The sequence below is a fragment of the Myxocyprinus asiaticus genome, chromosome 4, assembly GCF_019703515.2.
Source record: "Myxocyprinus asiaticus isolate MX2 ecotype Aquarium Trade chromosome 4, UBuf_Myxa_2, whole genome shotgun sequence".
In the NCBI taxonomy this organism is placed as follows: domain Eukaryota; kingdom Metazoa; phylum Chordata; class Actinopteri; order Cypriniformes; family Catostomidae; genus Myxocyprinus; species Myxocyprinus asiaticus.
In genome coordinates, this window is record NC_059347.1 from 54,177,115 (window position 1) to 54,202,275 (window position 25,161).

The following is a 25,161-nucleotide window of genomic DNA, read 5'->3' on the forward strand; positions in this document are numbered from 1 at the left end:
GTCCTTGGAGTCAATATCAAATCCCTTTCTGTCTGAGGGAGTGAGTATGGCTGCCCCAGTGGTCTCCACGGCGACAGGAGCAGATGATGACTTTGATCTGAACAATATGACTGTACAGTGTGTTGTATCAATGTACATTGTTCAGGTTGGCTCAGACCAAACTGTAGTAACGGGCACACTTTCATCTTAATGCCTTCAATTAAGCTCTTTTTTCCCTGTAAGTGCTTTTCTGTGTGTTGGCTTGATGCTATTTGTGCAGCCACTGTTTAATATTACAGAAGTGTTTTTGTCTGCTATTATGAGGATTTATGGTTTATTATTATGCTGAGCTGTACTGAAAATATTTTGTTTGGATTATTTAATTTCTCAATGTAAACTTGAGCTCATAAAAATATGAGGCAGATAAGCAAGTGTTTTTTTCACCGGCATTATGTTGGTTTAAAAATCTACATGAAAATTAAAAATAAATTGTAAATGGTAATTCATATTGTCATTAATTTTTAAATATGATGTAAGTGTATACACTTGAGTGTATACACTGTAGGTAGTTGACAAGTAACAAGTAACATTAATTTTTAGATGAACATGAACATCAATATTTTAAGGTAAAATGAATTTGTATAAGGGAAACTTATGGTTTTTAGATGCTGCATAGCTGGTCACTATTCAAGTTTTTTTAAATATTCTTTTAGCTTTTTGCAGTTCACTTAAATAGCCCTGTGGTGTGACAAAAGTATTTTTGAAAGCTACAAATATTCCATGCAGTCTCTGTTAATGAGGTCATGCATGCATAATTAAAAGCAAATTAGACTGATGTTTAAAATGGTTTTACGTAAAATATGGCGTGTATGATGCAAGGCACTGTCTCTGCTTGACATGTTTTAACTACCCATATTTTGTTTTCGTATGTTTTGAATATTGTTGTTTTCCATCGCAACACTATGCTTTTAGGTAAAAAAAAAAAAAAAAAAAAAAAAGGTACATTGTTTTGTTTTGTCCCACTCAGATATAAGTCTAAAACGTTTTTATTGAATTGCTTCTTGTGATATCAGAAAACCACCAAAAGGTGGAGCCAGTGGCGCGCGCTTCAGTAATCCGCAGCTGCATCGTTTTACATCCACAATAAATCTGCGATTCACGATTTTTAGTACGTGACAGCTATTTCCGTTTAACAGATATATGCTAGTATAACAGTACTGGTGAACAAACTCCTCTAAGCTGCGTATAAAAACGAGCCGGAGCTGAATATAAATAGTAAAGCGCGAGGTCATGAATCTGGCAGGCGCGGTCGTGGGCTGGTCCAGCCTGCAATAAACGTAAAACAACGGAGGGGATGCAGAGCTCTACGAAAACACGGACCCAAAACAATACCATTCACTCCGGAAAACAAGACTAATAATCGATTGCTTGGTGCACGCGCCTGTTTTGACACATTGCATGCATAGCTGTAGTGTATGGTGAATGCGTGCGTAAAGGACAAAGAGGAGAGGATGCTGCTGTAAGGTAAGCATATACTGTCTCGTGCCTGATTTTTCCCTCACCATTTCCAGAGTTCTTTCAATAGCTGCATTGATTTCCGGAATAGTGCACAAACATGTGAATGATAGAATTTCAAACCCCTCACATCCATCATATTTATGGTGACGGTCCTGCACTGGCATGATATTGCATGATTGCACAAATTTCATGCAAGATTAATTATTATTCCATTATTTAATAGCATTAACAGCAGGCTGTATAAGATAAGAAACAAAGCACTGGAGAAAATGGAACCAGACTGCATTCCTCTTACTAAAATAGTTTAGAATGTATATGATGTGCTCTAAATTGTTTTTATTACGTTATATTAACCAAAGGGCATGGGGCCTTGTTTTCTTTGAAGCGTTAATGAGTGTACAAGTGCCATGATAGCTACTTTTAGAAGAAGCTATTTTGTGACTATGATGTAGACTTAGTCAGGAAACGCATCTCATAAGTCATGCTACAGTACTATAGTATACACAGTTAAAAAGAAAGATTATGTAGTTTGTGTGTGCAGGGCAGTGTTTTGATACTTGGTAACATGCTATGCATTTATATGCAATTCTCAATTTGTCTGGGCTCCTCCTGGCACTGATGCCCGGAGGCTGAGCCTGAGCCAGTTGCGCGCTGCTGGTGCTGATGCTGCAGCGGTGCTTGCGTTGTTGCTAGGCAGCCGTACAGGCCGTGCCACGCGAACACTGGCTGTGGCTGTTTTGCACAATAGAACCGCGACAGAACGTTTTGTAATAATAATGCTTCACTGATCAATTCGTTTTAAACAAGAAAGCAGCTTTTTATATATATCATTATAAAATGTTAAGATGAAGCTTTTGTTTCCAGCTTAGTATTTTGACAGCAGTTCAAAGGGTGTTGTTTTTGGATTCATACGACTTTTCTAAATTTGGCTAATTCGTATGATGTCGTATGACTGCACTCGTATAAATTCGTACGACTTTCACTACAGCCAGTGACGTTGCTGGATATCGTTTCCATCTAATACGCGAGAATTACTTGCTTCTGTCACACATAACAGCTTCCTATCATGCTTACACACTCTACTGATTGGTAAGTCTTAGATAAGGGGTTTGGGTAAGGGCATAAAATTAATAAGCATGTCCTTAACGCCTGCGAAACTCGCGCTTACTTCCGCATTAGACATCCGGGCATTTGCACATGATGAAATTGTACAAATTCATATGAATGAACTTGAAAACATATGAAATATCCAACTCGTATAATATGCACCAAGCTTCACGAGACTGGGTTCAAAATAAAAATCCCCAAAAACTCATGTTAATAAGCTGACCCTCTTTTAGTAGTGTTGGCCGACTCGTATTCATTTTAATTAGCTTTTCAGACTTTGCATTTCGTGTATTAACCAAACCGGTGTTGTCACAATGTATTCAGTTCACTTTTTTCAGCAGGATAGGAATTTGAAAGGTGTGTGTCTCAGGCTAAATAAAAAGGCTATCCTATCGTACCAGACAGATCTTAACCGTATCAATGATCAACATCTTTATTCTATAGGAATTTGCTTATATATTTGTGAATAATATATATATATATATTCCCATAAAAAAACGTTTTGACCTGTCTTATTTGACTTTTAAGCAAAAATCACAGCTATAGTATGGCACTTGCAATGGAAGTGAATGGGGCCAGTCTATAAACATTAAAATAAACATTCTTTCAAAAGTTAAACCCTGTAAGCAATATTATCATACTAAAATAATTTCAAACAGAGATTTTACCACACATAAATCATGTCAGTATGTATAATATTTTACATATTGTGGCTATACTTCTGAAACAATGTTTCAAACAATTTTGGATTTAATTAATATAGTATAGATTAGAATAACACAATATAGTACTATATAGTGTAGTATAATTGACTCAAAAAAGGCTAAAACATTTTTTATAGAAATTGTTCTTTAATTCTTTCATGAAGCACATGTAAGATTAGGTGTAGCACATGTGTTTTTTTTTCATGGGTCATAAAGTTCACAGAAGTGAATGCATCCAGAATCACACATTAACTTAATTAGAATTCTCATCTAAAATCAATAAAGCATTACTTTAACCAATATACATTCCCCTCATATACCTCTCTCTCTCCCAACTTCATAAAAGCATTAGGATTTCTCAGTCAGGGAGAAAGCCCTCATCCGGTCAGGAAAGCTCAGTTTCAGACCAATCAATAAGTTACACAGACACATGTACATGTCTTTTAGTGTCCCTTTTAGCGTTCCTTCCTCAATATGACATCAAAGGCTTGTTCTAGCAAAAGACAAAGGTGAATGTTTTGAGCATGATGTGAGTTTAAGGCAGGAATAAGGGTAAGCTAGGGGTGGATCACTGTATTTCAGTAGAGGGACTTGATTAAATTGGATCCACTTGAGTAGAAAGCTCTATGTTTGAAACCCATCCAAAGGTCAGCGCAGGGCGGCACCAGTATGCTGTCTGGATCCAGAGGGGCCCCGGTCATTATACAGTCTCCCCAGAGAGAGGGCCTCTTAGTGGTGGTCCCAGAGCACCTGAGCCCCTGGCAGACTACCAGACACAAAGAGCTTGAATAAATAGGCTTGATTTTTAGGCTAAATATGATCTGGATATTTCTTCATGAGATGAATTGCCTAAGTTTTTCTGAGCTTGCATGATTTAAACATTCGTGAATGGCAGCAAAAGGTTTAGAAGTAAAAGATATTCATGCTCTTGATCTTTAGATATTTTCTGTCATCAGTCAGCTGTGTTATACACCCTGGAACAGTAATAGCTGCACTCAATCTATTACTGTACATTCTAGTCATCGATACAAAATGCTGTTCGAAATGTTATTTTATAAAAAGGCCTTCCTTGACTAAACAAGAAAACAAATTGATTGCCTTTACTAATGTAAGGATGCATTTTCTGGCTATGCTGTACATATTGCACTACTTCCACTGTGTGTTTGGATATATGTGTCAGTTAGTGCAGCCTGTCACGTGACTTTGGGTGTGGGGTGCACAAATCCTTATCTAGTAGATGCAGGACTGCTTGTGTGCTTTCGTACTAGTGTGTTTGTGTATTATTCATGTGTGAACATGACTGAATGTCTTCATATGCACATATTTATTAGCAAATCCTTCCACAATGTGTGTTTGGATCAGTATGTAACATAACTCCAAATTACAACCGACTAATTCACAATTCTCTTCTTTTTTTTTTTTTTTGTCTGCCCCTTTCAGCTCTCTCACCTGGCCCTGCTTTGCCTATCCTTTCGTTTTAGCTCATATTTCTTTCCTTTCCTCTCTGTCATTCTGGGAAATAGAAGATGAGTAACTCTCCCATCCCTAAAGGGACTCCGGTCCAGCAAAGTCCAGTAGATGGGGAGTGTCTGGAGTCAGAACTGGTCCAGTCTCCCCAGCAGTCAACCCCTTCCAGCGGCCTCAAGAAACGTGTATCCAGTCTCCTGCAAAGCCCTGTGAGTAATAAGGCATACAGTTCTGTTATGAGTGAAGCCCATATATTTGCATGCAGAGAGCATTGACTCAGGTTTGTGTTTAAAGCCTTATATGCTAATGGAGAGCAACAGTGTCTGCCCACTTTTCAAGCAGCCTTACATTTTCCTATTTATTTTCTCCATAGGGATTTTAAAACATTCTGCAGTAAAGAGTTCTATGCCTGGAACCAAGCCTTTAAGCTCAGAAATGAATCACAACTTTGCAACATTTGATTCGAAGCAAAAAAGTAGACAAAAAAAGTCAAAGTTAGCAGGCTGTATACTTAACATCTTTATGAGGCAATGAACTACTTATCCCACGAAGCATTGCAAAAGAGTTAATAAAAAAGTAATAAAAAATGATAGTACAATATAAAATTTATACTGATTTATAGCCATTGCCAATTATCAAGTACTGAGTAGTAACGGATAATTTGTAATCTGGATTATGTAATCAGGTTACAAAAAGTCCAAGTACTTGTAATTAGATTACATTACATTTTAAAATTACTTGTAATCAGATAAGAGTTACTTTTTATGGATTAAATGATTGCATAATAATCAGAAAATGGTAGGAAGTTGTTCATAATTTATTTATTTATTTTACTTATTTTTTAAATCTCCTATATATATATATTTTTTTTATTTGTTTTTTTTTTTTTGAAGCAAAAAAAAATAAAATCATTTTACATCAGCCTTATGCTGTAATACATTTGGTAAGTCTTCCAGTCTTCTTTTTGTTGGTAATGTAATAAAATGAAATATATTTTCTTCTTTGTATTTTTATGTCAAAATGGTACAAGTCTGGGGGCCTAGGTAGCTCAGCAGGAAAGACGCTGACTACCACACATGGAGTCACAAGTTCGAATCCAGGGCATGCTGAGTGACTCCAGCCAGGTCTCCTAAGCAACCAAATTGGCCCGGTTGCTAGGGAGGGTAGAGTCACATGGGTTAACCTCCTCATGGTCGCTATAATGTGGTTCATGCTCTCGGTGGGGCGCGTGGTGAGTTGTGCGTGGATGCCGCAGAGAATAGCGTGAAGCCTCCACACGCACTATGTCTCCGCGATAACGTGCTCAACAAACCAAATGCGCAAATTGACGGTCTCGGATGCGGAGGCATACGTGACCCAGATTGAGGCGAGTCACTACGCCACTACGAGGACCTAGAGTGCAATGGGAATTGGTCATACCAAAATTGGGGAGAAAAGGGGAGAAAAATAAATAAATAAATAGTAAATGGTACAAGACTTTCCTACTCAAAGACATAGGACATCAAATAAACAACAGTTAGGCCAAAAGTAATCCAAAAGTAATCAGATTACATTACCCAAAACATGTAATCCAATAGATTATGTTACCAAATACAATTTTAGTCATTTATAATCAGTACTACATTACAGTTCAGAATTAATCTACTCAGTACTGCATCCAATTACAAATCATGTTAGTCTTCTAAAAACAATAAATGTTAATTATATTTCATTTACTTTATTGTTATATATTCAAAATTATATCAAAGTCTTTCTAACAAGTCAGTCCACTGTTGGCCATCTTTGGAATGCTCTTGGGAGGCTATTTCCAGTCATGCCAGTGCAGCTCATATCTACTTGAATGGGGAGGACCGAAATCTCAATAATGGTTGGTCAGGATTACGATCAAAGAACATATTTTAAATCAGCATTAAAATCTGACAACACTGGTATCATAAATTGTGATTTTTCCCCTCATATTACGCTAAAAAATGTACATTTCCCAGCTTGTATAGCTAATGCGCATGCGCTTTCTAGAGTTGATTGACAGGTGATGTCTGTATCTAAAAGGTGATTGGCTCTTTCACCTGTAAGGCGGGACTTCCTTTCTACATCCGTTGTCCGTTGGGCGCTCAGAGCTCCTTGGTTGGGTGCTCCAATTTATCCCATTCATTTGAATAGAAGTGGCCCTTCTCTGCTAAAAAGTCTCTGATTATATGTAGTTTGAGATTGTTGGGAGACTGACTCGATTATGTCCCTTGAAATTCTATTTCCGTAGTAACAACTTCTCTGATTGGTGGGTCTCTCTTCACGATTATGGTTGGTGTAGTTCTTCTAAATCAAAATAAATATCTCTGTAGAAAAAAAATAATGATCAGATTTTTTACATTCCAAACCTGTTATGTTTCATTTAAGAATGATGTGATAATAAATTGTGTTTGTGTAAGTAAATGGGCATGAAACAACTATAAACCTTCAAAAAGGTCATGGAAAATGGTATATCTCCTAACTGCAGATAACTTATATTCATTTTCCCCCTTTTATTTCTCTGTTCTGTCTGTCCACCCTTTAATGTCCTGCCTTCAATGTCCTCTCTCCCCTTCCCTCTCATTAGGTTCCTAAAGATATGATTATCTGCACAGCTCAGATATAATCTGTCCTGAATCACCACTGACAGCTGCAGCTGCGGAGAGAGAGAGAGAGAGAGAGAGAGAGAGAGAGAGAGAGAGAGAGAGAGAGAGAGAGCGAGAGAGAGTGTTTGGGGAGGAGAAAACATATACAGTGCTAGAGTTTTAGGTGCAAAACAAAAAAACACACACAGAATGGAGGGCAAGTTAGACCGTTTGAATGAAGGACAGAAATAAGATATGAACGTTGTGTATGAGGACGTCTTATTCTCTCTTGCTCTGTTGTGGACTATGGAATTGATTTGTATGTCTGCTGTACTGGAGTGTGATTGTGCTATTTCTTTGACTGTTAAATATGTGGGTAGTTGTCAGTAAATTTCAAGCAACGACTACAGTTCCTGGTAATGTGACCTGCTATACTCCAACTTAAACTAAATGCAATCGCAACTTATTCTCGTATAATTATTATACAGTTTTTATGATCTTATATTATTTGAGAGACTAAATGGAATAATTGTAATTCAGAATGACTTAGTTTGAATATTACACACCAAAGGACTATTTTATTGAACTACAAAAATGCTAAAGTTGGATTAAAATGGTGAATAGTATATAAAATTGGTTACATTTTACAATAAGGTTCTATTCAATAACAGTAGTAAATGCATTAGGTAGTATCATAAACTAACAATGAATATTATTTGTTTTCAGCATTTATTAATCAAGGTTAATGTTAATTCATACATTTACAATAGTTCATTGCTAGTTCATGTTAGTTCATAATGCATTAACTAATGTATACAATTTTTAATTTTAACATGAATTAGTATTATGCTGTAAATTAACATTTAGCAGGATTAATAAAGTGCTCTAACCATATTGTTTATTTTTAGTTCATGTTAACTAATGTAGTCAACTCATGTTAATGCATACAACCTTATTGTAAAGTGTTACCATAAAAAATATACTTTCCTTACATACATATAAATTTAACCTGTAATTGTAATGTTGAAAAGAAGTTATTTGTCAACTACCCATATGCACAATGCAAACGCTTTTTATGTGTGTACAAGAATGTGTGTTGAACCTAGCTTTGTCCTTTGTGTATTCACTTGCATTGTGTTGCTGAATATTTGCATTTGATTGTGTGTTTTTTTGTGCTTTAGTCATTTAAAGAGGAGCTGGATGTGTTGATTCAGGAGCAGATGAAGAAAGAAGGAAGTTCTTCTAGTCTGTGGGCTCTTAGACAGATTGCTGACTTTATGGCCACTCACGGATCTCCAGCCGCTCTGCCTGTCGCTCCATCCAGTACGTAACACTCACACACACAATGCAAAAATCTCAAATTCAGATCTCAGTCCAAATACTAATCATTCAGCATTTGAATTGTCAAACTCAATATGTATGTTTTGTCCATGTATGCTTTGCACATAGCACTAACACAGAAGTACCTAAAATGACATGGTAATCTGATCTAAAGTTGTACTGAATCAGCACGACTGTGAATTGGATGTAGACACTTTTTATAGAGCAGTTCTATAAGTTTAGTGTCAGTTTCATCAATCACATTTAAGCTTTGAATTTAATTCTGGAGATTAATTCAATTGTGCTTTCTAAATGTCCTTGTGCAAATCTATTGAGCATTTGAGCTGTGAGCCGATTCACTGTGAAGTCTTTTTTGAGATAAAATTGACCTAATGTCTGTTAAACTGTGAGAGACGAACTATCGATGCTACTTTACACAAAGTAATTAATGATTAATACATTCTTTGACACACTAAGCTCTGTCTTTGTCGTTCCTCATGCCTGTACAGCCGTTAACATGGTAACCCCCATTAACGACCTGCACGGATTGGAGCCAAGCTCCATGGTGAAGGGTGAGAGACTGATGCGCTGTAAGCTGTCTAGTGTACACCGACTGGTGGATCTGTTTGGCTGGGCCCAGCTCGCCAACACGTGCCTCACAGTAAGCAAACACGACCCTTGAACCCATCTCTGTCTGTACAGAGAAAAAAGTGCTCATCCATCTTTTAAAAATTACCTTGATGATTAAACCTTTAATGCATACCTCAAGTCTTAAGTGGCCCAGACCTCATTCCTACCCCTGTACCTCATGTATTTTTTTTAGAGTTATGCCTACACCTCTTTAGTATACCTCAACATTTCTCTTCTGAATACTGTAAAAAAGTACTTTTCTATTTTTCTTCAAATGTGTTCTGATGAAGAAAGAAAGTCATATACACCTGAGATAAATAATGAGAGAATTTTCATTTTTGGGTGAACTATCCCTTCAAGGGTTAAAAGTAATTGTTCAAATGTTCGGGGAAAAAAAGGTCAAGCATCCTTTGTTTGCAGATGCTTTCATATTTTGTTTCTAATACAATGACATTCATACAAATTAGGCATGGCTTAGTTGTTCAAATACTTAATGTGTTGTAATTCACTTATTGGGGAGTGGTTTATTTGGTCAAAGCTCAAGGCTCGTAACCACAAAGTTGCTGGTTCGATTCTTGCAATGAGCAAGCCATGAGCCATCAACATTGTGCTTTTGAGAAAGGCAAATAAACCCATGATACTCCAGGGGGACTGACCCTGTAATGTACTGTAAAAAGTGTCTCTGGATAAAAGCCTTGGCTAAATAACTATTATTTTCTTTCTCTGCAGATGCGCGTTAGTAAAGAGCAGGAACATTTCCTGGTGCTGCCAGACGGTCTGGCCTTCGGGGAAGTGACTGCATCCAGTCTGGTGAGAATCTACACTCTTATCTGTACACACTACAAACTGGTTCCTCTTATTTCCTGTAAGATGACCCCTGATGATAGTGTTGTCTGTTTTCCCTGTTCAAAAGCATTGAAATGAAGGTCAATGGAAAAAGCAGTGCCATCACAGTGTGAGACTGTGAGTGTTATTTATTGATAAGGATGAAAAATATATTGTGTTCAATATTTTCCTGGACAAATATTGCACTTTTGGTGCCTCGTTGATAAAATAAGGCACTGCAAATTGTTATTCTTGAAAAAAATGTATGTTGCCCATGCATTCGTACAGTATATAGTGTTTGTGTCAATGATTGTATGAATGCCAACATCTCTCAGTGACATTGAAATGCATCAGATATGTAACGATGCTGTTCACAGTTTTGGCAGAATACACCAAAGGGTTAAACGAGTTTTTTATATTTTGATTAATTATATTGTAACATCACAATGATAGATTAAGTTCATTTGAGAGGGAATTTATATTTAAAATGAGCGCAGTGGATACTAGGAGAATAAATTATGTAGTGGCTCTACTACAGCATGTGCTATCTGTGATGTCCAGGTGAAGGTGAACATTCTTGGTGAGGTGGTAGAGAAAGGCAGCACTACTCTTGGAGTCGATCTCTCTGCGTTCAGTCTGCATTCTGCAATCTACTCGGCACGACCAGATGTCCGCTGTCTTCTGCACCTCCACACTCCAGCCATAGCAGCAGTACGTCACACGCAAGGCCAAGATAAATCACCATTGCTAAAACAACAAACTTTCAGTGGAGGGGAAAATTCTAGAAAGTCTGCCTTGATGCCATGAGTTTTTAAACTAAATAATTAATATCTGCTGTAGGTTAAATATTAAAAGTAATATTAAACTAAATACTGAAATATACACTTTTTATGCTAAATATTTACAATTTTCCTCTAAATTGTGAAACACAAAGGACTAACATTTATTTGTTAGATCTGTCTATCTATCTATCTATCTATCTGTCTGTCTGTCCGTCCGTCAACGTATCTCTCTGTCTCTCTGTCTGTCTGTCTGTCTGTCTGTCTATCTATCTATCTATCTATTAGGGCTGTCAATCGATAAAAAATGTTAATCAAATTAATTACATGATGTGCTGATTAGTTAATCAAATTAATCACAATTAATTAATTAATTAATTTTATCAGTATTTACTGAGAAAGGCCTGGGAATAAAGATAATTTTGTAGATAATAATTAAAATAATTATAAATATAATGTAATATATAGTAAATATTATAATTCAGATAATTTTAATATGTTAAATCATATAAATCCTGTATATTGTGGCAGTGGACAGGTAAAGCAGTTTAGACAGTACAAAATGTGGCTTTAGAAGTCAAAATATTGTTGACTTCTATCATTAGTGCTATTTTTAATTGTTGGTCTATGTACTCATGTGTCAGACGGACGCTTTTAGAGTGTCTCACTTTCATTGTGGAGTTTATAACTAATTATCAGCATCTCTAGCCATAAATGCATTGTTTTTATGTTCCTGTTTTAAGTCAAATTTAGTTTTAAACTTTGAAAAATGCATTCCGAGATCCCTGCATTACGGAATTTACGTACGGATCATGGGGGCTTGATTAATTGCTTTAATTTTTGAATGCATTATTTTTCAGATAATTAATCACACTAAGTGATGAGTTGAATCATGATAATCTAGAGTAGATTTTATTTATTTATTTTGTCCAGCATGTAAAATTATGGCCAAAAAAATTATAATTATTATTCCATTGTTTAAAAGGAGACAGAAAGTTTCTCATTTTTTAGAATGATCAGATGTTAGGGAAACTAAAACTACTGCCTCAAATTACTTACAATTTTGTGAATCGACAATATTTACAAAGTGCTAAAAATGATTAACATGATTTAAATAGTCCCTTTTCTATTGCAATCTGTTATTCACACTGCATTCTTTCATTAAAGGGTTAGTTCACTTAAAAATGAAAAATGTTTCATCATTTACTCACCCTCATGCCATCCCAAATGTGTATGACTTTCTTTCTTCTGCAGAACAGAAATTAAGATTTTTAGAAGAATATTTCAGCTCTGTAGGTCCTCACAATGCAAGTGAATGGCTGCCAAAAATATGAAACTCAAAAATCCACATAAAGGCAGCATAAAAGTAATCCATATGACTCCAATGGTTAAATCCATGTCTTCAGACATGATATAATTGGTGTGGATGAGAAACAGATAAAGTTTTAAGTCATTGTTTATCATGAATTCTCTTCCTTGCCAAGTATTGTGAATCACCAAAAACAGAAGAAGAAGAGTGTGAAAGTGAAGTTAAGATTGACTGAGAAGGGAGGAGAATTTCTAGTAAAAAAAAGACTTCAGTGTTAATCTGTTTCTCACCCACACCGATCATATTGCTTCTTAAGATATGGATTTAACCACCAGAATCGTCTAGAGTACTTTAATGTTGCCCTTATGTGGATTTTGGAGCATCAAAATTTTGGCACCCATTCACTTGCGTTGTATGGACCTACAGAGCTGAAATATTCTTCTAAAAATCTTTGTTTGTGTTCAGCAGATAAAAGAAAATCATATAAATCTGGGATGGCATGAGGGGGAGTAAATGATGAGAGAATTTTCATTTTTGGGGTGAACAATCCCTTTAATCTTGTACATTAATGCATGGATTTTATTGTTCCAACACTGATCAACTCCAATAACTCACCAAGATTAATCATTCATGTAGGTATCAGCCATGAAATGTGGCCTACTACCTCTATCCCATGAGGCTTTGTTGGTGGGTGAGGTAGCTTATTATGACTACAATGGAGTGATGGAGGAGGAAGAGGACAGAGTGGATCTCCAGAAGAGCTTGGGACCGACATGCAAGGTTATATCATAAAGAGATTTTTTTTGAAAGACCACGTTTACACATTAGATTAGGAATTGAAACACTACTACTGTACATCTCTTGATATATGACCAGTGATGCCTTCTTTTTCAACTTAGATTTGATCAGCTATAGTGGCCCCAAAACCTAACAAACCTCCAATGTTTTGCTTGTTGAAAAATGCAACTGATGCCCTGAAGGTTGAAAGTGCACTTGTGGAAATATTTTTGTTTGCATATGACCACTTTCAGAGATTTGTATGACCCTAATTGTGCAGGTGTTGGTATTGAGGAATCATGGTATCGTGGCCTTGGGAGAATCAGTGGAGGAGGCCTTTTACACAATCTACCACATCCAGACTGCATGTCAAATACAGGTAGGCTGAATTAAACATGCAACTTGATGAGGTCATGTGACAACAGTGTAGCATATATACTCTGAAATGTTTATCATAGAATAATGGCTATATTGTTTTACTTACTTTTAAAAAGTAGTTGGCAGTATGCACTGCACTGTACACTTCGCAGTATTCAGTAAGTAGTAAGCTAGTATTCCATTTTTGAATCTGCTGCAGTGCTGTGCTGTTCTTACAGGTGGCAGCACTCTGCAGTGCTGGAGGGGAACAAAACCTAATCTTGCTGGACCGCAACATCCACAAGCCTGTTGTCACAGGCACCGTGGGTTGGGCCGGATCCACCTTCGGCCCCATGCATAAAAGCAGGCTAGGAGAACATGAATTTGAAGCTCTGATGCGAACATTGGACAATCTGGTTAGTCAACAAATGACTAGACAATTTACCTAATTGTCCTTGCCGATTAGAAATAGTCATTTTACTGCTATTAAACTGGCTTGAGTACCTTTTTATTATCTGCCAAATGTGATATTTCAGCATCATTTCTCTAACCCGTTATTTAGGGTTACCGTACAGGGTATGCCTACCGTTTCCCAGTACTGTTGGAGCGCTCTAGAACCAGGAGAGAGGTGGAAGTTCCTGCCACAGTCACATCGTTTTCCTTCAGTGAGGATGGGGTTCACCCCCACCCATGTCTCCATCCCCATGCCCAGAGACAACAGCAGAAGACAAGGTGGCTGAACACTCCAAATGTCTATCAGAAAGTCAACCAGGACCAGGCCAGCCCAGGACCTCGGACTACGGTAAGATAGCTTTTGTATAGCTGACATGAACATGTCTGTGTATCCAGATTATGGCCAGCACGGCCTGAAATAAAATTGTGACTATTTGCACTTACGCCTTTTGTCCCACTTTTTCCCATCCTGTTTCCTGTCTCCACTCTTAATATTTCCTTTAATACTGCCTTTAATAATAATGTAAAAAAAAAAATATGTAAACATTGATTTTTTTAGCAGTGATTTGATCACGGTGAAGGTTGGGGAGTTGAGAGAAAGGTTTGATCCAGGTAAAATTAACCATGGTGTTACTATAGTAATAGTATAGTAACCATGTCTGTTTTGTTTTTTGTTTTTTGGCAGAAGCCATAGTTTTATTGCAGTTAACCATTGACTTACTACAGTAATATGGTAACCATGTTTAATTTTGTGGTTACTATGATTTTAATACAAAATACCATGGTGATACTATGGTAACTGAGGAAAAACCGTGGTTAATTTTTGTAAGGGAATGTTACGGTTTAAGTTGTAGGGATTCTGTGGGACTCTAAATAAACACAATAAACACGCTGCAGTAATGCCTCTATACTTTATACTTTAATTTTTAGTGGTGCTTGCTAAAATGAGTTTACTATTACTATTGCTTATACATAGGGATTTGAGCAAACCCGTAACCCTAGTTTTACACTTTGGCAAGTTTCTCGTCCCGCACCGTGCTGCTGTCTGGACATGAATAATACCTCAAATCGTACTGCTTGTGCAGTGATCTGATTTTACAATTTTCACCTTGAGGACAATAAAACAGGAGAAAATAAAACTCCATAGACTTACATTGAAAGTCCATATCTAGAGACCAGAATATAACAGAGACTTGGGGGTGGTCTCTTTTAACTTGGACCAGCAAGCAACCACCCAGGACACCCTAGCATCCACATAACAATGCCCTGGCAACTACCTAAACTAGCATCGTGGCACCACTCACATTTCTGTAGAAAATGTAAAAGTGTAGTTGTCAGTACAATTTCAACACTGGATTTTTTTGAATGACTAAGCTGCAGTTTAGAAAATAGTGGCTCGCTGTGAATCATACGATATTATTATTAGAATAATGGCGTAATTGTTGCATCACTGGGAGTGGACTACCTCTCAGTTTCATTCTGTCTCTCTGTTTCTCTGTTTCTATTCTACCATGTTCCACCCACCTCCCTTTCTCTGTCTCTGCAATGCAGGGGAGATATTTTATTGTCATAAAACTTACTGCAGTGCTTGCACTGCCCTCTGCTGGTGAATTATGGATCTATTTCACACATATTTTCCTTTCATTTGCAGTGTTTCCAAATTTTTCAGTTGAAATTGTCTATCACAGTAACACTTTTTTAACATCAGAGGGTGTCCCTGGTATGACAGACATGCTTTCCAGCTAGTGACTGTATTTTTTCTGTTCTGTTTTCTTTTTTCTTTAGTGGCAGAAAGCAGAAGAAATGACCCAGGGTAGTGGCAGTGCCATTAAGATAGAGAATCCAAACCAGTTTGTCCCTCTCTTCACTAACCCAAAGGAGGTGCTCGAAACAAGGAATAAGGTATAAGTCTCACATGTCACTCAAAACTTGTTTGCTTTTCAAGTTCAATGTGATGTCCACACACTCTTTTTGAAGCAATGCAAGGGTTGAAATCAAATCAAGCAATGTTTAATATCTTACATCCCATGGTGAAAAATCAAATGTAAATGATAATATATTTTTGAACTTCAATAGTCAGGGCCAGCAGGTGCAAAACGTTACTGTAAGTAGGGGATACTGATGGCCCAGACAGAATCTGCGTGCACAGAACTCAGCAGATTTCTGCAGAATTGTGACATCTGTCATTCATAAAATTTCTACGCATTCCCCATCTTGTGCATGTGTGTTTATTACATATTTTGGCTAATTTCATGATTCTTTTAGCTATCAATAAGAGCTTAGTACTCTCAGGTCCATTTATTACATTTTGCCATGTTTAAACCAATTCCACAGAATTACGCAGATTTTTTTTTAAATCAGCGCAGAAAATTTTATATTGCGATCTGTGTATTTTGCTTATTACTTTGTCTCTTAAATGTGCACTCAGTAATTTTTTCCCCATTAAAAAAAGTTTTACTACTAAAGAAATTAATTGTAATTTTGAAACATATGTATAAAATCATGACCACTCACATGAGATGAGGACTCTGGTCATATCAGTAACCTTATAAATGCTGTTTTATTCTACATGGGGCAGGGGCGCCCTCATGGGGGCTGCCATTTTAGAATCACATGACCAGCTGAATACTACTCGCTTAATCTCAGTAACCGTCTCATGATTGGACAATTGGAAATTAATCAACTGAAAACTATTGATTTTGAATTTTGCTGCATCCACACCACTAGGTGTCAATGTTAGTCCAAGATGACACAAATAAAAAGATACTGAGTGCACCTTTAATTGAATATAGTTGACAAATCATTCTACTTACTTTTATTATGCTTTTATAGGGAAATATTAAGCAGATCATTTTCCATACTTTTCATAATTGGCTACTAAAATCAGTTTGCTGCTACATAAGTTATTGCTGCAAGACTGTTCAAACAACAGAAGTGAGAGTTTATTTAATCTCAGTACTATGGCATGGAGTGCCAATCTCACCAATGGTGTGAGACAGAGTGTGAGTAGCACCAGAAGTGTTGCAACATGTCAGTTTACCATCAGGACCAAGATGGCCATGAAGGGAGGAGGAGAGAATATGAGTGAGAAGGAAAATGCTTGGTCAGGCGGGGAGCATAACATACATGTCCATAATTAATCTAATATTAATATGCATGCATTATTTTTGTATTCTGCATTAATAATGCTCAAAGAATGCCAGATATTATCAGACGTATCAGTGAAGGGATTTCAGCTGCCTGACTGCACATAGGTAGATAAAATACATTTAGAATATGTATAGTCGATTTAAGGAGAGATGAGAAAAATTCCGAAAATGTCAAATCAAATAATTTAAAGTTCACCCAAAAATGAAAATTCTCTTATCATTTACTTACCCTCATACCATCCCAGATGTGTATGACTTTCTTTCTTCAGCAGAACACAAACAAAGATTTTTAGAAAAATGTCTCAGCTCTGTTGGTCCGTACAATGCAAGTGAATGGTGATCAGACCTTTGTAGATCCAAAAATCACATAAAGGAAACATAAAATAATCCATATGACTCCAGTGGTTAATTCTATATCTTCAGAAGCGATATAATAGGTGTGGGAGAGAAACAGAACAATTTTAAAGTCCTTTTCACTCTAAATCGCCACTTTAACTTTCACTTTCAGAAGTGAAAGTGAAAGTGGAGATTTAGAGTAAAACAATGACTTAAACTCCACTGGATTCTTATGGATTACTTCTATGTTTCCTTTATGTGATTTTTGGAGTCTGATCACCATTCACTTGCATTGTATGGACTTACAGAGCTGAGATATTCTTCTAAAAATCTTTGTTTGTGTTCTGTTGAAAAAAAGAAAGTCATACACATCTGGGATAGCATGAGGGTGAGTAAATGATGAGAGAATTTTCATTTTTGGGTGAACTATCCCTTTAAAATATCTTTAAAGAAGAATTCAAGCTTTAATGACAAGGCATGCACTTCTTGTGGAGCACTCTTTTATCAGTTCAAAATCCTCACCTATGAACAGTATTAAGTGTTTGTAGAGGATGTAAATGCTGTTTGTCTTCCAGATAAGGGAGCAGAATCGTCAGGACATGAAAACAGCCGGACCTCAGTCTCAGGTGTTATCCGGCGTCATCACAGACAACAGTCCACCGGTAACTCCACACTAACTAAATTATATTGAGCTACATTATTCAAATGTATCAACTTGCCGACGCCGGACATGAGTGGGGCATCGATGTACATTACAAAAATGTGTACAAGGTATTTTGAATTGTAGATTACTTTTGGCTGTTAATGGTTGCCAAGCAATGTAGCAATGTGCCACATTAATATAGTCTGGAATACAATTAATATCCGGTCACAGGTGTGTACATATCGGCTATTTTAAAACGGCTTTGAACGCAGCTCATCCAGTTAGTCGTAACTATCTATTTTAAAATAAGAACTTTTTTTTTTATCCCATTTTCTCCCAATTTGGAATGCCCAATTCCCACTACTTAGTAGGTCCTCATGGTGGCGTGGTTACTCACCTCAATCCGGGTGGCAGAGGACAAGTCTCAGTTGCCTCCGCTTCTGAGACAGCCAACGTGGCTCATTGTGCATGACACTGCGGAGACTCCGCATGTGGAGGCTTATGCTACCCTCTGCGATCCACGCACAACTTACCACACACCCCATTGAGAAGGAGAACCACTAATCGCGACCATGAGGAGATTACGCCATGTGACTCTACCTGCCCTAGCAACTGGGCCAATTTGGTTGCTTAGGAGACCTGGCTGGAGTCACTCAGCACACCCTGGATTTGAACTCATGACTCCAGGGGTGGTAGTCAGTGTCAATACTCACTGAGCTACCCAGGCCCCCCAAAATAAGATCTTTAATCATAGCCTGTAAATATCTGTAATGAGTACTTCAGAGGCAGTCGTTAATCGAACTCCATTTCTAAATACTTTTGCATGTGTATATCAGTTCATGTATGTTTGTGAACATGAATGTTCTGCCTCCAGACTCCAGAGGAGGTGGAGCCCAAACCCCCTGCCACACCAGAGCCGGAGCCTCCAAACCCCTTTAACGAGCTGACGGATCAGGAGTTGGAGGAGTACCGCAAGGAGGTGCAACGCAAGCAACTTGGCCAGGAGGACGGTACGAGCTGACAGTGTCTTAACCAGACTTAGACGGTGTAGTATAATCCCACATGGTCTTTTTGTAACCTATTGATTTTTTGCTGAAGTATCCACATTATATTGATTCTGCCACTGGATAAAAGAACTGAATTAACCATCACGAGTGCCTTAGACAGTATACAGCTGAAGTCCTTGGAGAAGTATTGACATGATGTCACTTTGTTACTGAATACCAAAGTTTTGATGTTTACTTCTTTATTAATTAGCAGCTTTTAAGACTGTACAAGGTGTGAAAAATTTTACATTTAGGAAATGGGTAGTTGACATGGCATTTCAAGCTTTGACAGCAGTATTACATGCTATGTTTCATCTAAAACTATTTTAAACACAATATTTGTATTTTAATTTTACATGCAGTTTTATGACCTCATATTACTTTCAAACATTTATTTGGCACACTGCAGGGCCAGGACTATTTGTGAACTACTGTATAAGTAAACTGCAACAAAAGGTATTATTAAAGGTCTATTTTTAAGACTTAGCCTACAATGTATGACAAGATTTTCAATGTATGACAAATTTCAGTTAAATTGAATTGAGTAATCTTTAAATAGTGTGCACATTATGAACTCAGAATAAATGTGAAGAATGTAATTAGAAATAATAAGCAGTATGAACTTTAAAGACTTAGAATACAAAATACTTAATGTTTAAACAAAACATTTTAGTAAATGTTTGGCATTAATTGAACTAATTTTATACAGTACTTAGCAAAGTTAGGCATGTTGAAATAAATCTGATTGAAAAAAATCACTTTAGTAGTGATTCAAATGGTACAAAATGGAAAAGAAACTTCAAATATTTACTTTCCCTTGAATATATGCAAAATTTAACCTAAACTCTCTCAAAAAAATTTTTTTTAAAAAAATAATAATGTACATTTTATTTGTCAACTACCCCGTTGGCATGTACTGTATGTATTGGAGTGTGCCTTGAAAATAAATGAATTAAAGTTTAATTTAATTTCAGGATCTTTCAGAATCAGAATGAGCTTTATTACCAAGTATGCTTACACATACAAGGAATTTGTCTTGGTGACAGAAGCTTCCAGTGCGCAACAATACAATACAGCAACAAGACAGAGATAATAATTAAATATAATTAAAAAATTGAATAAAAAAAAAATATAAAAAAAAAATTGAATAGAAATAAAGTATATATAGAATACACAATGAGACACTATATACACTACCGGTTAAAATTTTGAAACACTTACTCATTCTTTATTATAATTATTATTATTTTTTTTATTTTTTTTTTCACAGTTTAGAATAATAGGAAAGTCAACAAAACTATGGAATAACATAAATGGAACTATGGGAATTATGTTGTGACTAAACAAAATCCAAAATAAATCAAAACTGTGTTATATTTTAGCATCTTCAAAGTAGTCACCCTTTGCCTAAAATTTGCAGACATGTAAACTTGACATTTTCTCAACCAACTTCTTGAGGTATCACCCTGGGATGCTTTTTAAACAGTATTGAAGGAGTTCCCATCTATGTTGAGCACTTATTGGCTGCTATTCTTTATTATTTGGTCCAAGTCATCAATTTCAAAAACTTTTTTTTTTTTATTACATTTTAGTTTTATAATGAAATAAATTAATGTGGTGCCACAATTATATTTTTGTCTACAAAACTAATTTCATACATTTAAGCATACGCCTTCAGATCAAAAGATTTTTAAAATCATGAGAAACATTTCAGTCACGTGTTTCAAAAGTTTTGACTGGTAGTATATATATATATATATATATATATATATAAATGTGTGTGTATATGTGTATGTGTATGTGTGTGTATGTATATATATGTATATGTGTGTATATGAGTATGTGTATGTATATGTGAATATAGATTGTTTAGACTGTGAATTGCACATAGTTATTGCTCAATGGGGCAGTTTTAACTGTTCATGAGATGGATAGCCTGAGGGAAAAAACTGTTCCTGTGCCTGACAGTTCTGGTGCTCAGAGCTCTGAAGCGTCGGCCAGAAGGCAACAGTTCAAAAAGGTAGTGGGCAGGGTGAGTTTTTAGAAACAGTTGAATCAAAGTTCAGTGTCCCGACATAATTCCCTCCAGCACTTGAACTCTATCTTTCTTCTTTATAGCCTGTCACTTTGAGCATGAAACCCTTTGTACACACACTAAAATCCAAGAACAAATTCACATTACTCACTGTACACCTCCCCTCTGTACATGTACCTTCAATTTCTTTTTCCTCTCCTTGCTCTTCACCTGTTCTCTTTCCTTCCCCTTCCCTGATATCATATAAAAGGTGTGGAGGAGGTGGTGAATGACACGGGGACTCCCCCGACTACCTCGCCCACAAAGACCACACCATCAGGTGAGACCTTGTGGTGCTACGCCTAACACCTGTGCATGTGTATGTGACACTGCAGAAACACCTGCTATGGTTCCGCATGCTGATCTGTTCTGCATCATCCAACTGCTGATTGACAAACCTTGTTACTAATTTAAGGGCAAAATTAAAAGCCCTTTGCAAAAAGGACAATTGTTATTGATTAATTCAAAAAGGCTCACTTTGATTAACGAAGAGTGCTGAATTCGACAACATGATTGCGAGTGTGATAATGTTTTTATAAAACACATTAAACAAGAAGTTCAATCTATGTTTTAGACACAATATGGTAATTTTCACTGGCGGCCAAAAGTTTGGAATAATGTACAGATTTTGCTCTTATGGAAAGAAATTGGTACTTTTATTAACCAAAGTGGCATTCAACTGATCACAATGTATAGTCAGGACATTAATAACGTGAAATATTACTATTACAAATTGAAAATAAATTTCAGAACTTCTTAAACGACTTCAAAGAGTTCATATCAAAAAATCCTCCACGTGCAGCAATGACAGCTTTGCAGATCCTTGGCATTCTAGCTGTCAGTTTGTTCAGATACTCAGGTGACATTTCACCCCACGCTTCCTGTAGCACTTGCCATAGAAGTGGCTGTCTTGTCGGGCGCTTCTCACGCACCTTACAGTCTAGCTGATCCTACAAAAGCTCAATGGGGTTAAGATCCATAACACTCTTTTCCAATTATCTGTTGTCCAATGTCTGTGTTTCTTTGCCCACTCTAATCTTTTCTTTTTGTTTTTCTGTTTCAAAAGTGGCTTTTTCTTTGCAATTCTTCCCATAAGGCCTGCACCCCTGAGTCTTCTCTTTACTGTTGTACATGAAACTGGTGTTTAGCGTGTAGAATTCAATGAAGCTGTCAGCTGAGGACATGTGAGGCGTCTATTTCTCAAACTAGAGACTCTGATGTACTTATCCTCTTGTTTAGTTGTACATCTGGCCTTCCACATCTCTTTCTGTCCTTGTTAGAGCCAGTTGTCCTTTGTCTTTGAAGATTGTAGTGTACACCTTTGTATGAAATCTTCAGTTTTTTGGCAGTTTCAAGCATTGTATAGCCTTCATTCCTCAAAACAAAGATTAACTGATGAGTTTCTAAAGAAAGCTGTTTCTTTTTTGCCATTTTTGACCAAATATTGACCTTAAGACATGGCAGTCTATTGCATACTGTGGCAACTCAAAAACAAAGACAATGTTAAGCTTCATTTAACAAACCAAATTTCAACTGTGTTTGATATAATGGCAAGTGATTTTCTGGTACCAAATTAGCTATTTAGCATGATTACTCAAGGATAAGGTGTTGGAGTGATGTCTGCTGTCTAGATTTGATCAAAAATGACTTTTTTCAAATAGTGATGGTGCTGTTTTTTACATCAGTAATGTCCTGACTATACTTTGTGATCAGCTGAATGCCACTTTGGTGAATTAAAGTACCAATTTCCTTCCGAAACAGCAAAATCTGTACATTATTCCAAACTTTTGGCCACCAGTGTATTTAGGCTAATTTTGCTCTGCTAATGAATATTAGATTTGTTAATGAATAACAGATCAGATGATCTATTGTAAAATATCAGTTACAGTACCCATGAATATAATGGTCATAAATGGTAGGGTGATGAAACATGGGATGTCTGTATTCAAGTCTGTGTCAGAGTTTCTTATTTGAATTTTTTTCATGTTTCATTTTTATGTGTGACATTTTCCACTCTGTGCTGTGTCCTACATCTGTCTTCTTCACACCTTTGTGCTTCTTTGTCTGTCATGTCGCTCTATTATGATTTGTAGGACAGTCGTTTGGTACTGAGATCTTGTCTCACTAGTAAGTATATAGAAACCTAAGACATTGCACACAACTTGAAAGAGCATGTTGGTCATGTCATAGCAGCTGCATCAGTGCCATGGATTAAATCTTTAAACTGTGAAATTCAACTGCTTAACTCTTTTATTTTCATTATTATTTTACTATACTATTTTTTTTCCATTTTCTTTTAAATTGTGTTGAAATATGCAGATGGAAAAACCACAGAGGCTGTGCAGAACAATAAAGGTGATGAGAAGAAACAACAAGAGGAGCTAGAAAAAGGAATGAAGGCCTTGTCGACTACCGACACTTCAGAAACCACTCTCTCGGCTCCGCCCACTGCCCCGCCCAACAAACCTGCAGGCAACACCCCAGACGGCTCTCCTTCCAAATCCCCATCAAAGAAGAAAAAGAAGTTCAAAGCCCCATGTTTCTTAAAGAAAAGCAAGAAACAGAAAGAAAAAGCCGAAACTTGAACTCTTACGTGTTCATCACTATACTTTCACATACATGCTCAAAACACACAGCATATGCGTGTTATTACACCTTCTTCCAAGAACGTTACTCACACACAAGTTCACTCACACACTAACACATCTTCACATCCACTCACTGTGTATCCATTTCTTGATCTTTACATACTATACAAGTTTTTGATTATGGTTTTCGTTTTCAGTACACTCTCTGACTGCACTGATGCAAATTTTACGATGCTTCACTGATACAGATTGAATAGGTGAAGCGCACGATGAGCTCTTGTGACCTCCCTCCCTTGCTTAAAAATAAAATTGCACTTAGTACATGTATGGAAAAAAAAGAATGTGGGATTGCATAAGCATTGATTGTTCATGTCTATCAATTCTGATTGTTGCTCAGTCATCATCAAACACAGGTGTTTAAATAATTACATGTGGCATTGGCATTACTGTGTATTCTAAGTTGACTGAAATCTTTTTTTAACTACGTCATACATCTCACTTTGTTATGAATCACAGGGATAAATGATTTTACAATGTACCAGTGACTGAAAATCATGATGACGGTCTTGCAATGGCTTACAAAAATAAAAAATGTGTTTTGGGGGGGGGGGTTAATAAAAATCAAAATAGGTCTAATTATGCAAGATCATGGCTTGTTGCTGCAAAGAAAACACCAACTTTAAGTGCACGGATTTATTCCACTTCTTTTTATTTATGATGTTTATTTTGTATGTATGCTGGAGACATTGCAGTTGTAATTATTTTTATTATCAGTCATTGTTATTTAAATGCATTTGTGTGAATAGCTGGTTTATAAACTTGATTTCATGTCAATATTGTAAAATGCTAGGATCGGATGTACCATTCATTAAAGATCACATCCATGTAAAGCTGTTTTTTGTTGCTATTTTTGGTTGGGTTTCAAAACATGTTTGGTGAATATCTTGTCACATAGCTATAGCCATTTTAGCTTGAAAAAATAATAAATATATACAGGCCTAGTCAATATTACATTTTTTAAACTTTGCCATGGAAACCATAGTTTCTGCCAAAATAACATATTTGCTCCTGTAAAATCATAAATGAAAATAGATCTCTTTCAAAAATGACAAGCTTTCAAAAATATGTTTGTTTCCATGTTTAGGGTACAATGGGGCTAAAGGCCCCCCGGGATTAAAGGCAATTTTTATTTTATTTTCTCCCAAAACACTAAACAGCAACAAAAATACCACAGTACTTTCCTAAACACCTGTTTGTCACTATACACTGCTACAATTGAATTTCCTGATCTATGACATCGTTGCGTGTAATGTCTAAAGGTTGATTTTGATGTAATTTGATTTAATATTTAATATATTTTTTTAAATGTTGCAAATTTATATAGCCTAGCCACTGAAAATCTCTGAAACTATCACATTTATTTTGAGGCTAAATACTTATTTATCATTTTCCATTTTGTTCAAGGTGATTCAATTAAAATTGTTTTAAGAACTGTCCAGTGAGTGAAAG

At 36.4% G+C, this 25,161-nt stretch overlaps 1 protein-coding gene across 6 annotated transcripts; it reads left to right on the forward strand.

The window, feature by feature from the left end:
* The first annotated feature begins 1,124 nt into the window (after nucleotides 1-1,124).
* Nucleotides 1,125-24,542, forward strand: LOC127439676 (beta-adducin-like). Of its 6 annotated transcripts, XM_051695922.1 has the most exons (16): nucleotides 1,125-1,503; nucleotides 4,749-4,984; nucleotides 8,548-8,689; nucleotides 9,196-9,347; nucleotides 10,046-10,126; nucleotides 10,703-10,852; nucleotides 12,866-13,009; nucleotides 13,287-13,385; nucleotides 13,603-13,779; nucleotides 13,926-14,165; nucleotides 15,602-15,718; nucleotides 17,877-17,963; nucleotides 18,819-18,954; nucleotides 21,276-21,344; nucleotides 23,158-23,191; nucleotides 23,384-23,531. In XM_051695922.1, coding segments are annotated over exons 2-16 (1,779 nt in total). In that variant the 5' UTR covers nucleotides 1,125-1,503; nucleotides 4,749-4,834; the 3' UTR covers nucleotides 23,385-23,531. The 6 variants fall into 6 exon arrangements, with proteins under 6 accessions (XP_051551882.1, XP_051551877.1, XP_051551879.1 ...); XM_051695917.1 differs by lacking the exon at nucleotides 23,158-23,191 and having other exon boundaries at nucleotides 1,130-1,503; nucleotides 23,384-24,542; XM_051695919.1 differs by lacking the exons at nucleotides 21,276-21,344; nucleotides 23,158-23,191 and having other exon boundaries at nucleotides 1,130-1,503; nucleotides 23,384-24,542.
* Nucleotides 24,543-25,161: the final 619 nt, after the last annotated feature.

Coding starts and splice junctions, on each gene's coding strand:
- LOC127439676 (XM_051695917.1), top strand. CDS start 4,835: ATGAGTAACTCTCCCATCCCTAAAGGGACTCCGGTCCAGCAAAGTCCA. Junction 9,348..10,045: donor TCGCCAACACGTGCCTCACA/GTAAGCAAACAC, acceptor CTTTCTCTGCAG/ATGCGCGTTAGTAAAGAGCA. Junction 10,127..10,702: donor AAGTGACTGCATCCAGTCTG/GTGAGAATCTAC, acceptor TGTGATGTCCAG/GTGAAGGTGAACATTCTTGG.